Source organism: Cherax quadricarinatus, chromosome 57 (genome assembly GCF_038502225.1).
Source record: "Cherax quadricarinatus isolate ZL_2023a chromosome 57, ASM3850222v1, whole genome shotgun sequence".
Lineage (NCBI taxonomy): Eukaryota > Metazoa > Arthropoda > Malacostraca > Decapoda > Parastacidae > Cherax > Cherax quadricarinatus.
Window position 1 is genome coordinate 21399778 of NC_091348.1, and position 13654 is coordinate 21413431.

Here is a 13654-nt window from a genome sequence, read left to right on the forward strand (position 1 = left end):
ATTGTAATTCCATTAGGCTACCCACACATCTCAACTCTTGACATTAAGCTATGAAAAGCAAAAAATAATCGACAGGCGTGGCAATATACAGTAAAGTTGTAAAGTATCAGAGACGACATCCTTTTGAGGATATAAACTACGTCATATATATATTACTTTTTTACAGGGTGGATATTGAGCAGCGGTAAGCCAGTGGCTGGTTACGTAATGGCAACATATTATAGCTATATTGATCAGGTCATCATATATTAGGTCCCACGTCAGGAAACCTAAGACCTACGTCAGGAAGCCTAAAACCAAATCAGGAAACCTGAAACCCACGTTAGGAAACCTAAGACCCACGTCAGCAAATCCAAGACCCACGTTAGGAATCCAAGACCCACGTTAGGAATCCAAGACCCACGTTAGGAATCCAAGACCCACGTTACGAAACCCAAAACCCACGTTAGTAAACCTAAGATCCACGTCAGCAAATCCAAGACCCATGTTAGGAATCCAAGACCCACGTTAGGAAACCTAAGACCCACGTCAGCAAATCCAAACCCCACATCAGACCAACTAAAGCCCACGTTATGGAGAGCTTTTTGCCAGAAGAAAATGCCACCGTTAGCTGAAGTTAATGTAGGCATCAGCCACCTTGCAGGACTGCTACTTAGCTAATTCCTGTGGTAGAATATCAGAGGATATGCTTCTTCTAAGCAAGCCTCCTCATTTAACTATAATTCAAGACTTGGAAAAGCGACGGTGACACCAAACTGCAAACGTTGGTTTTGTTTTATATTCACTTCCCTCTGTCTTCTCGGTGGTTCTCGTTACCTGTTCACTTATCAAAACATCTCGCCTTCCTTGGATTATCACATCTGCAGACGTTAATATGTTACATGTGTTAAATATGACTGTCTACCTCACTCGCTTCCCTCTGCTAGGTCTCCATCACTAAACGACTGCACCTTACACAGTTTCACCCAGTTAAACAATTGTCACGTTTAACTGTGCAAAGCGGATTTTTATGGCCCATTTCCCCAATAAAATATAGCAGGTGAATTTATGCTCTGTGTAGAATATAACACTAAAGAATCTCTAGTAACTAGTTAAATATTTATAAGCACATAAATAGGAGAAATTTCTACGAGGACCATCTGCTTACACAAGGCTGGGAATTTTTTTTTAATATCTTCACGATTATTCTTTGCATAGTTTTAGCTAACCTGACCACAGTGTTATCTGTGGTTATGACTAGTGTATCAAACATGCTGCATCTTTCTACTTTCCTTTCTCTTCAAAGTGAAACTGTAGTAATAAGGATCAGCGTTGTCTTGACCATGTCGCTTTATTTAAATTATTGCTTTATATTCATGGGGAAACACTAAGCCTGTAAGGGTCACACAGCACCTGGGGCATGGAATGGTTGGTGAGAAGTTTGATCTGAGAAATGGATTGATATCTCTCATTCCTTCACCGGCATCAAGGTCCCGCCTTGAAAGGTGGCGTAAGTATCTAAAACTTGTATATTTCAAGGATAATTTAGTCTTTCCGCTTCTCAAGTGGAACTTACACCCCCAAGGTTTTTGTCTAACCCTTAACTAACTTTTTTTTAAATGACACTTAAACACTTTAATAAGTACAACTTTAGATAGTAGGTGAGCTAAATTCAAATGAATATAAAAATACAAGAATATTAAAATAATGAAGTAACAGCAAAGTAATAATTATAGAAAGTTTTCCTTTTTACGTTTAGAAAGCATATGAAACTCTTGTTTATGAATTCAGTTAATAAAATATAATCTTTAAGAACAACAAAGTTGAATGACTCTTTCTTCACTGCTTATCAAGTATATTATTATTATACAATAAACAGCGTTGGTGATCCCAGTGTTGATTTATTTGCCTCCTTCGCAATGGATGTAAATGTTAATCTATACAATAGATAATTATCTATTTTATGCTTGTTCGGTACACAGTGGCCTTGTTAACAAGTAATACTAAGTGTCACTTTCCCCTGCATGGTCGTGCACACACAAGACGACCATTTGCAATCTTGACACAATTAGTCTTGAATTAACGTTGGTTGTCGGTGGTAAGGACAAGAGACTTGAGAATTTCACACGTAGAAGAGACAGAACAGCCCCGGGACATGGCTGGCTTCCCATCAATTTCAACACTCAGTGTTCGCCAGAGGCAACACCTGCACCTCAGGCAACACCTGCACCTCAATCCACTTACTGACAACCACTGATAATTTACTGTGTGCTTTCAGCTTGATCGCCTTAACTTTTATTATTATACAACTCCTGGGGAAAGGGTAGTTTTACCTTTGATCAGTTCCTAGTTTTTCTACTCCCAGATCCCTCAAGGGAGGTTCTTTGATGCTAGTGAGGGGCTCTTGATCTAGGAAGTTGAATCTGTGCTCCAGTTTCCTGAATGCCTTCCATCCCCCCACACAGGCGGTGTATAATCCCTACGGGTTTAGCACTCCCCTATGATAATAATAATTACTCCCCGAACCCGGTCAGACTCATCTGGTGATAGCCTGGTTAACCAGGCTGTTGCTTCTGGCGCCCCGTTGCCCCACATATCCATCACAGCCTGGTTGATCCAGCACCTGGGTGAAGACTTCTACACTTGTCCCAGCAGCGCTTCTGATATCTTCTGGTAAGATGTTGAATAGCCTGGAGCTACGGATGTTGATACAATGTTCTCTTACGGTGCTCACGGTGCGCCTGCTTTTCACTCGATTAATTCCACGCTTTCTACAATTTCTCTGACTCCATTATGTTTTATGGCAGAGTGTAAGATTTGGGACCACGCCCTCAAAGTATTTTATATGCGGGTGAAGGGCTCTTGTTCCAGGGCATTAGAGAGGCCTTCCCCGTCCTTCGATCCAATCTGATTATATCTTCTACGCCTCAGACACTGAATGGCCCTTACGGGACCATAATGCTGATCGATGATACTGTCAGTCTTACCAACAACGCTAGTGTGTATATATATAAAGCTGAGCAGTGTTACCAGCCACGCCATATTTATAAAGCTCAACAGTGCTACCAGCCACGCTAGAATACATAAAACTCAACAGTGTTACCAGCCACGCCAATATATATATATATATACATATATATATATATATATATATATATATATATATATATATATATATATATATATATATATATATATATATATATATATAACCCAACAGTGTTACCAGCCACGCCAGAATATATAAAACTCAACAGTGTTACCAGCCACGCCTACAGTCAGCACTACCAATTCACGGTGATAACAAAAACTCCTTAAGTATTACCAACCAGAATGAAAGTCACACCCTTAAACAATCTTTCCATCCACTACAACATTTGAAAAAAAGATCAGCGGTGTTATTAACCGCCATGACAGTTAAAATACAAGTACACTGTTACCAACTGCGATGACAGGTCGCAAAAAAGCTCCACAGTATTGCCAAATCATGATGACAGTGTTACCTCCTCGTAAGGTAGTGGTAACGTGCTGGGTTAACAACCGAGGGTACCCGGGGTCGAACCCTGGGCGAGGCGGGAGATGCCCATGTTAGCTAGGAGATACCCGAGTCATCAGCGCTGCCAACCATAATTCATCAACGGTGTCAATCATAATTAATCAATGGCGTTAATTAATCAATAAGTCATCAACGGTATCAATCACAAATGTTCCACTCACGTTGCTTTACAAAAGCTTTACATTAAAGCATAAACTACAGAATTTTATATTATCACGAGAGAAATTTCGTGTCGTCCCTGCACCACGCCCATGGCGGAAATGTATATATATGAAGACTTAATATTTTTGATTCGTTGTGAGATCATAAAATTCTTCACGTACACTTTCAATTTTTTATAATTTATACTTACAATATAAGTCACTGTGTATGTCGTATACAAAGTATGACTATATATATATATATATATATATATATATATATATATATATATATATATATATATATATATATATATATATATATATGCAATAAGATCACAGTAAACAGGTGATTTTAAAATATACAAAACAACCACTGTGAAAGAGTAGTGAAATTCCAAGCGCTTTCGTGACTACTCACATTGTCAAGGAACTATGATAGTTCCTTGACAATGTGAGTAGTCAAGAAAGCGCTTGGAATTTCGCTACTCTTTCACAGTGGTTGTTTTGTACATACATATATATATATATATATATATATATATATATATATATCTATATATATATATATATATATATATATATATATAATATATATATATATATATATATATATATATATATATATATATATATATATATATATATATATATATATATATATATATATAGAAGTGATGCAAGGAGGGAAGAGTATATGGAGAAAAAGAGAGAAGTTAAGAGAGTGGTGAAGCAATGTAAAAAGAGAGCAAATGAGAGAGTGGGTGAGATGTTATCAACAAATTTTGTTGAAAATAAGAAAAAGTTTTGGAGTGAGATTAACAAGTTAAGAAAGCCTAGAGAACAAATGGATTTGTCAGTTAAAAATAGGAGAGGAGAGTTATTAAATGGAGAGTTAGAGGTATTGGGAAGATGGAAGGAATATTTTGAGGAATTGTTAAATGTTGATGAAGATAGGGAAGCTGTGATTTCGTGTATAGGGCAAGGAGGAATAACATCTTGTAGGAGTGAGGAAGAGCCAGTTGTGAGTGTGGGGGAAGTTCGTGAGGCAGTAGGTAAAATGAAAGGGGGTAAGGCAGCCGGGATTGATGGGATAAAGATAGAAATGTTAAAAGCAGGTGGGGATATAGTTTTGGAGTGGTTGGTGCAATTATTTAATAAATGTATGGAAGAGGGTAAGGTACCTAGGGATTGGCAGAGAGCATGCATAGTTCCTTTGTATAAAGGCAAAGGGGATAAAAGAGAGTGCAAAAATTATAGGGGGATAAGTCTGTTGAGTGTACCTGGTAAAGTGTATGGTAGAGTTATAATTGAAAGAATTAAGAGTAAGACGGAGAATAGGATAGCAGATGAACAAGGAGGCTTTAGGAAAGGTAGGGGGTGTGTGGACCAGGTGTTTACAGTGAAACATATAAGTGAACAGTATTTAGATAAGGCTAAAGAGGTCTTTGTGGCATTTATGGATTTGGAAAAGGCGTATGACAGGGTGGATAGGGGGGCAATGTGGCAGATGTTGCAAGTGTATGGTGTAGGAGGTAGGTTACTGAAAGCAGTGAAGAGTTTTTACGAGGATAGTGAGGCTCAAGTTAGAGTATGTAGGAAAGAGGGAAATTTTTTCCCAGTAAAAGTAGGCCTTAGACAAGGATGTGTGATGTCACCGTGGTTGTTTAATATATTTATAGATGGGGTTGTAAGAGAAGTAAATGCGAGGGTCTTGGCAAGAGGCGTGGAGTTAAAAGATAAAGAATCACACACAAAGTGGGAGTTGTCACAGCTGCTCTTTGCTGATGACACTGTGCTCTTGGGAGATTCTGAAGAGAAGTTGCAGAGATTGGTGGATGAATTTGGTAGGGTGTGCAAAAGAAGAAAATTAAAGGTGAATACAGGAAAGAGTAAGGTTATGAGGATAACAAAAAGATTAGGTGATGAAAGATTGAATATCAGATTGGAGGGAGAGAGTATGGAGGTGAACGTATTCAGATATTTGGGAGTGGACGTGTCAGCGGATGGGTCTATGAAAGATGAGGTGAATCACAGAATTGATGAGGGAAAAAGAGTGAGTGGTGCACTTAGGAGTCTGTGGAGACAAAGAACTTTGTCCTTGGAGGCAAAGAGGGGAATGTATGAGAGTATAGTTTTACCAACGCTCTTATATGGGTGTGAAGCGTGGGTGATGAATGTTGCAGCGAGGAGAAGGCTGGAGGCAGTGGAGATGTCATGTCTGAGGGCAATGTGTGGTGTGAATATAATGCAGAGAATTCGTAGTTTGGAAGTTAGGAGGAGGTGCGGGATTACCAAAACTGTTGTCCAGAGGGCTGAGGAAGGGTTGTTGAGGTGGTTCGGACATGTAGAGAGAATGGAGCGAAACAGAATGACTTCAAGAGTGTATCAGTCTGTAGTGGAAGGAAGGCGGGGTAGGGGTCGGCCTAGGAAGGGTTGGAGGGAGGGGGTAAAGGAGGTTTTGTGTGCGAGGGGCTTGGACTTCCAGCAGGCATGCGTGAGCGTGTTTGATAGGAGTGACTGGAGACAAATGGTTTTTAATACTTGACGTGCTGTTGGAGTGTGAGCAAAGTAACATTTATGAAGGGATTCAGGGAAACCGGCAGGCCGGACTTGAGTCCTGGAGATGGGAAGTACAGTGCCTTCTTTTTCGGGCCACCCTGCCTTGGTGGGAATCGGCCGGTATAATAAAAAAAAAAATATATATATTATATATATATATATATATATATATATATATATATATATATATATATATATATATATATATATATATATATATATATATATATATAATATATATATATATATATATATATATATATATATATATATATATATATATATATATGGTCACGCATACACTATTTGGAAAAGCAAAAGGCAAACTTAATATTTCGCTTCGTATCTAAGGTCCTCTTCACTGTGGAAATGTATGTTTATTAATCTTGAGGAGACGAGTTCCTGACGCAAGTCTCAGACGAAAATCCTTCAGTATCTTCTAGTAGTAATGTTCCCATAGTGTAGCTTGTAAAGTGCAGCTAATGGTTCTATAACCGATGGTCTGGTGATTCCGACCCCAGGGTAAGCTTGGAATAATAGTTAATGAATATCACAACACTAAATACCCTCAAGATCCACTGTCCAGAGGAAATGGTAGAGCTGGGAATATTACTGATGTAACTAGACTCTTATTATCTTCTGGGGTAAATTATTATGGAATTCCCATCCCCAGTGAACTGGATGATCGTTATGATAACAGAATAAGCTTATACTGGAACAGTGCTTCTTGCTTTGTGTAGAAATTCATCAATTCACATCTTGATAAAACTCGACACAGAGCGAACCTCTGTCCATATAACAGCTTGTTTCCCCATATTGTCTGTACATCCTTTCCATACTTGATCAAACTCTGGTCTTCCACCAGGTTTCAAAGTCCTTCCCAGTTCGAGCAGAGTAAACCTTATCACAGTCCCCACAAATTATTTTGAAAAGACAAACATTCACTGAAGTATCTGCTTATCGTATTTGGATAATTTGAGACCACCTTAGTTTTTCTTCGACTTTAGGCTTCTTACCGAAGTAAATAATCTGCTGAATTTTTAGGTAATAATGAGAAGACCAAAGGGATATCGTTCCTTGTTCTGTTGTGTCGGTCTGCTGATGTAAAATAAGCAAATTAGAAATGAGTAATTCCATTTTTTTTTACATCCGCAAACCAAAACAACTGTACAAGTTAGGTTATCCCATGAGGCTTCTCGCTAGTACCTTATGCACTGATACAAAGGAAGTTTTATTAGGTCAGCCTCTCCATGCATGTATGTACATCAGCAAGTCATACACAACACTTCAGTCATCATATACCGCGCTTGTCATCATACACCACACTTCACACTCATCATAAACCACACTTTAGTCACATCCTACACCACACTTCGTAAGTCATCATACACCACACACAGCTAAATCATCATACTCAATATTTCAGTCATCACACACCAGGCTTCAGTAAGTCATTATAAACGGCATACTTCAGCGAGTCATCATACACGGCATACTTCAGTAAGCCATCATACAACATACTACAGCAAGTCATCATACATCATACTTCAGCAACTCATCATACGCGGAATACTACAGCAAGTCATCATACACGGCACACTTCCGCAAGTCATCATACACGACTCCATTGCTAGCGAACTCAGTTCACACACTGAGGTCCGTGGTTCGATCCCTGGTACGGGTGGAAACATTAGGACGTGTTTCCTTAAGACACCTGCTGTCGACTGGGTGTTAGTGTACTAGTGTGGGTTGCATCCTGGGGACAAAATTGCCCATATTTACGGGAAATGCTCTGCATGACAAGAAACTTTCTAAATACTAGTACGTCACTGATGTCAGCTAGGCCTGTATACCTTATACATGTACTTGTAGAAATAAAGATTATTATTACATTATTATTACTACAGCCGCCTCACTCCACGCCTCGTATTCTTCTCCATCTCAAGTCTGGGTTTTCCACTTGGGTAATTCTCATTTATATCCTTCCTCCTTTGCGTGTTATTTTAGGGGTTTCTCTTTTTCCTTAAATTTAAGGGATTATCTTCACATCCTCGCCTGTTAAATATTAAGGGTTGGTTCATACAGCATTGCCAATATATTAATATCTTCATAGAGAAGCGACAAACCTGGGGAATGGGAGGCAGTCGGGTCTGATCCGAGGAGGGGAAGTGACTCTAGGTCTTAGGATCAAGAGCTCTTCGCCGGCATCATGGAACACCCCTTGAAGGGTTAATAAATCAACATTATTATAATCAAATGGGAGCGCTAAACCCGTAGGGTTATGCAGCGCCTGGGGGAGGGGGATGTGAAAAGTATTCAAGCTTAATTCAGGGAACTGCAGCACAGATCCAATTCCCTAGATCAACGTCAAGGAACCTTCCTTGGGGGGAATAAATCAACAGCCTGGCGGATCACAGACAGGTCCACGATGACTAGACAGAGGATCGAGCCTTCAACTCATTAAGGTGAATGGTTCGCTCTGGTTTAGCGCTTCATATCAATATAAATTCATGGAGGGCTTCCCACCAAGGCAGAGTGACCCGAGGAAGGACAGGTAAGGTAATAGTTCACTAATACTACTCCGTCGATTTCGGTCATATTAGTTACAGCTCGGATTGAAAAATATTCAGCTGGTTCTGCAGTTGATTGCGTTTTCTTATGGAAATGGTAAAACAAAAGTAACCAGACCTAATGAAACCCACCTAACCCAATGTAAAATAACCTAACCTTATTCCGCCATCGGAAGATGTGGGTTATTGTTGACATTCGACCAGGCAAGTGGCACTAAAGCTGTGATCGGTTTATACAAGCTTCACAACCAAAATTTTATGTTTATTATTTATTAGCACACTGGCCGATTCCCACCAAGGCAGGGTGGCCCGAAAAAGAAAAACTTTCACCATCATTCACTCCATCACTGCCTTGCCAAAATATATGTACTAATTATGCCAACACCTCCCAAAATGAAAACTGACACGTGAAATACTTCTTCCCTGATGAACATATACGTTGTAAGTAGTTTAAAATGTAAATTAATGCCTGAGTAGTAGTAGGTCACCATAGCCGAAAAAAAGCACACTCACCGTAGTTCGGTTGGTAGCGGACTTAGCTCACACACTGATGTCCGTGTTCGATCCCCAGTACGGGTGGAAACACTAGGACGTGTTTCCTTATGACACTTGTTCTCCATGTTTACCTAGCAGTATTATTATTATAATCAAAAAGAAGCGCTAAGCCACAAGGGCTATACAGCTACCTAGCAGTAAAATAGGTACCTGGGTGTTTGTGGACTGGTGTGGGTCGCATCCTGGGGGTAAAATCGACCTAATTTGCTGGAAATGCTCTGCATAACAAGGGTCTTTCTATATAGTAGTATGTCACTGATGTCAGTTATGGTTTGTAGACCTTGGCGTACATAAGTTGCAAGTAGTGTATAATGTAAATTAATGGCCGAGTTCCGCCGAGTATAGTCGGTCACTATATTATTATTATAATCAAGGGGAAGCGCTAAACCCGGAGGATTATACAGCGCCTGGGGGGGAGGGATGTGGAAGGCATTCAGGCTTAATTCGGGAAACTGGAGCACAGATCCAATTCCCTAAATCAGGAGCCCCTCACCAACATCAAGGAACCTTCCTTGAGGGGAGTCGGTCACTATAGCCGAAGGAAAACACTCATTCCAACCATCCAGCGACGTACTAGCGTATTCTCGTAAAAGATTATAACGGAACCTTGTTAAACGTTTTGCACTCTGGCAGGATTGCTGGTCTTTTTCTGCCACATGAACACTGAGAATGACATTATTATTATTATTACTATTATTATTATGAACAAAAAGAAGCGCTAAACCAGCTGAGAATGGCAGGGAAGTAATATAGTTATGGGAAAGTAACCAGCTGTTAAGGATCACACAACCTCTGGGCAATGGGAAGCAATTGGATTTGATCTATGGAATGCTGGCTCCAATTCCTTGGATCAAGAGACCTTGAAGGGAGCTATACAGTTCCTTTACTTTTCCATTATTGTGTATCCCGTGAATATGACTTTATAGTGTTATATATCTTTGTCAAAGTGATGGGGTATGAATTATGAATATCGTTTTAAAAACAGAGAGAGAGAGAGAGAGAGAGAGAGAGAGAGAGAGAGAGAGAGAGAGAGAGAGATAGAGAGAGAGAGAGAGAGAGAGAGAGAGAGAGAGAGAGAGAGAGAGAGAGAGAGAGAGAGAGAGCCAGAGAGACAGAGACAGAGAGAGACAGAGACAGAGAGACAGAGACAGACAGACAGACAGAGACAGAGACAGAGACAGAGAGACAGAGACAGAGAGAGAGAGACAGAGAGGTTGAGAGGGGAGGGGAGGGGAGGGGAGGGGAGGGGAGGGGGAGGGGGAGGAGGAGGAGGAGGAAGGAAAGATAGTTTTCAAGATAATACTGTAGACACACTCACCTGCAGCTGGGAAGGTGCACACTAGGACTACTGCTAATATAATCCTGCAGGTGCATGGCACCCCGAGGCTAGCATGGGCACTCATGCTGACCAACTTGATCACACTGGCACTCTTGTCATGCTTGCCACTCCACACACACTCAAATAAGCACTAATAATATTCTACCACCACCTCCAGGAGCAGCACTTCGCCTATCAGTTAATGGTTTCCATTTTTCCAGTGTTAACGACTTTACAAGGTAATCCCACCGCCGTTATTGCACTCGGCGTGGGCGTATGATTACATTTAAAGCACTGAATGTGTATGTTATATATTTGGTTACACAAAAGGGACAGACAGGAACGACACACTCCCCCCTTAGTCGTTCCATCGGCACTGACGTCAAGGTGGCCCGCAAGGCAGGAGGAACATGTGGGGGTTGCCACCTCTCATACTCACCATGTTTACACGCAGGAGAAAGTGACATCTGCGCCATTCTGATAGAAACTGTGACAAGAGAAACATTGTGTTTATTCACACCTCTTAAGCTATATTATAGTATTTCGACGCCAAGGGTAGTTTATAAGACAATTCCCGATATGGTACAGATCGTACCTAGGTTTGGTTCGGTATTTCGCTGCATTCCTAAGGATGTGACCTGGAACCCTCTCAGTTTTTATCTTTTAGTTTGCCGGTTTACTCTGACAGGCATGAAGATTTAGTTTAGACATAATAATGTGAAAATGATGGTTAGTTTAAAAAGCATTCACCACCTAGCGTAAATCCGAGGTGGAAGGAAGGAGAGAACGTCCAAAGAAGGGTGGGTAGGTTTTAAATGGTATGGGCTTGAGCATCTGGAAGGCGGTGTTAGAATGTTAGGCCGGAGTGAATACAAGTGATTTTATGGACTTGTCATGTTGTTAGTGTGAGCAAGTTATCATGGCAGCTTCACATGTGAAAAAATAAGGTGCCTCCTAACATGACAACAGAGTGAAATTCAAGCGTGTGGGTGCAAATTTCCCCATTTTGTGTGGAAAATAGTTTGATTTTTTTTTTGGTTCTCGTTAGATCATGTTAAATAAATTTTACTGTACCGCTTCTGGACTTTCCATATTTAATGCCTGAAGCATCTTACGACTAAGATTATATCTTGAGGAGCGCTAAACCCGTAGGAATTATACAGCACCTGTGGGGGAGGGGTTGGAAGGCATTTAGGCTTAATTCAGGGAATTGGATTATAATCTAAAAGAATCACTAAATCTACAGGGGCCATACAGCTCAGGGAACTGGAACACAGATCAAATTTCTTGGATCAAGAGCCCCTCACCAGCATAAGGGAATAGGAAAATAATTGATTTATATTCTTTAAGGGAATCCAATTCAATAAAATTACTTTAGAAAATTGGCAAACACCCACACAACCGAAAATCATTCCAATTAAGATGCACCAGTGTTTAAGGTTTGAAGCCAATAAGAAGAGGCATTCACTAGCTATTACTTGTGAAACAAATTATTAAAATTGTCAAACTGAAATTACACAGCTCAAAGTGAATGCTAAGCTTTCTTTTAATAAAGCTTTTTATTATAACTAAGCACTAAACCCATAAGGGTCATACCAGCTTTGTAACAATTTTTGTAAAATTTCATATTTGCATCACCTATATACAGACTAATTTCTAACAAGTCACAGGCTATAAGGCAGCAAATTTTGAAGGGAAAATTTCCTTGCTATTGAAGATTAAGAGGGAGGGAGGGAAGGAGGGAGGGAAGGAAGGAGGGAGGTTAATAAGTTACCGGACTCTTACGGTGGTGAGGCACCAGGACACTTAAACTCCGTCACCATGGTAGTGTGACCAAGCATCGGGAAGATCCCATTGGAGAGAGAGATGTAGTAGCACCAAAATTAGCTGTTCTAAGCATACAAATCTTGGTTGCATCTTTGACATTTCATTCCATTATCACTGTCTTAACAAGGACCCCAATGGAAATAAGTCACTCTGCCTTTTCTGGGTTATCCAAGGTAACTTACACTATGTATGATAATTGTACTTATGTGTACCTGTGCCTAAATAAACTTACTTACAGTAGATACTTAAACAGACAGGAGGTTAAGAATCAAACAATGTAACAATTTGCCATTTATTGAAGAAAATTAGTTTTGCCTATAATTCTCAATTCTGTAACCAAACCAAATCAAATATTAAATAAATTTATTTAGAATACTGACAAATCACATTAGTGCTATCAGCATTCCATTCAATCAAGGTACATAATGATCTCTTAAAACAATTTAAACTTGTCACAAATAAAAAAAACCTGAAAAGAAAATTATCAATTATAAACATCAGTGAAAATAGCATATAATATTGTAATGTTTCAACAGAGTGAGCTATATAACCGGGGTATTAAGTAGTTGTGGATGTGTGGCAAGAACTGCACACACAATTGAGTTTATGTGCATCTGCATTACGTGTGTACCTGCATGCATGTGTAATGTTTTAAATTTATGCTTGTGTATATATAAATGTAATGCCATGCACTTTAATGTGCTTCTACAGGTGTGCACATATATAAAGAACTAACAGATTCTACAATGGCACAAGCAAAATTATTAGTGATGATTGTAGAGCTGTGTACACTCACGTACAGTATTTATAAAAATCTCTACAACTGTGGGTATAAGTGAGCATGAAGTGCAACAGTGTCTACTGGAGTCTTTCAATGCCAAGAAGGCTACAAGGCATGAAGTGGCCCTCGTATTCAATGTTGTGGAGGATACAGTGCATAATATGATCATCGTCATCCATCACAGTGGAGGCTACTAGGCATTATCCGACTCACATTCAGTTGTATGAGGGCATGAGGCATGACCTAACATTTTAAAAAAAAAAGGATGGCCAATAGGCAACTATCAAAAATAAAATATGAAGGATGGACAGACAGTTGGAAGACTACTTAATTACATGACTAGTCTGGTCACGGGTCATCAAGGTT

The 13654-nt window shown here is 39.7% G+C and overlaps 1 protein-coding gene across 3 annotated transcripts in view; it reads right to left on the reverse strand.

Annotated features, from left to right (window-relative positions):
* Positions 1-11055, reverse strand: part of LOC128693526 (mucin-2) — a 156617-nt gene extending 145562 nt beyond the window's left edge. For all 3 annotated transcript variants that reach the window (XM_070097409.1, XM_070097408.1, XM_070097411.1), the window contains exon 1: positions 10681-11055. In XM_070097409.1, the coding sequence (XP_069953510.1) occupies positions 10681-10765 (85 nt within the window). In that variant the 5' untranslated portion in view covers positions 10766-11055. The remainder of the gene's footprint in view (positions 1-10680) is intronic.
* Positions 11056-13654: the final 2599 nt, after the last annotated feature.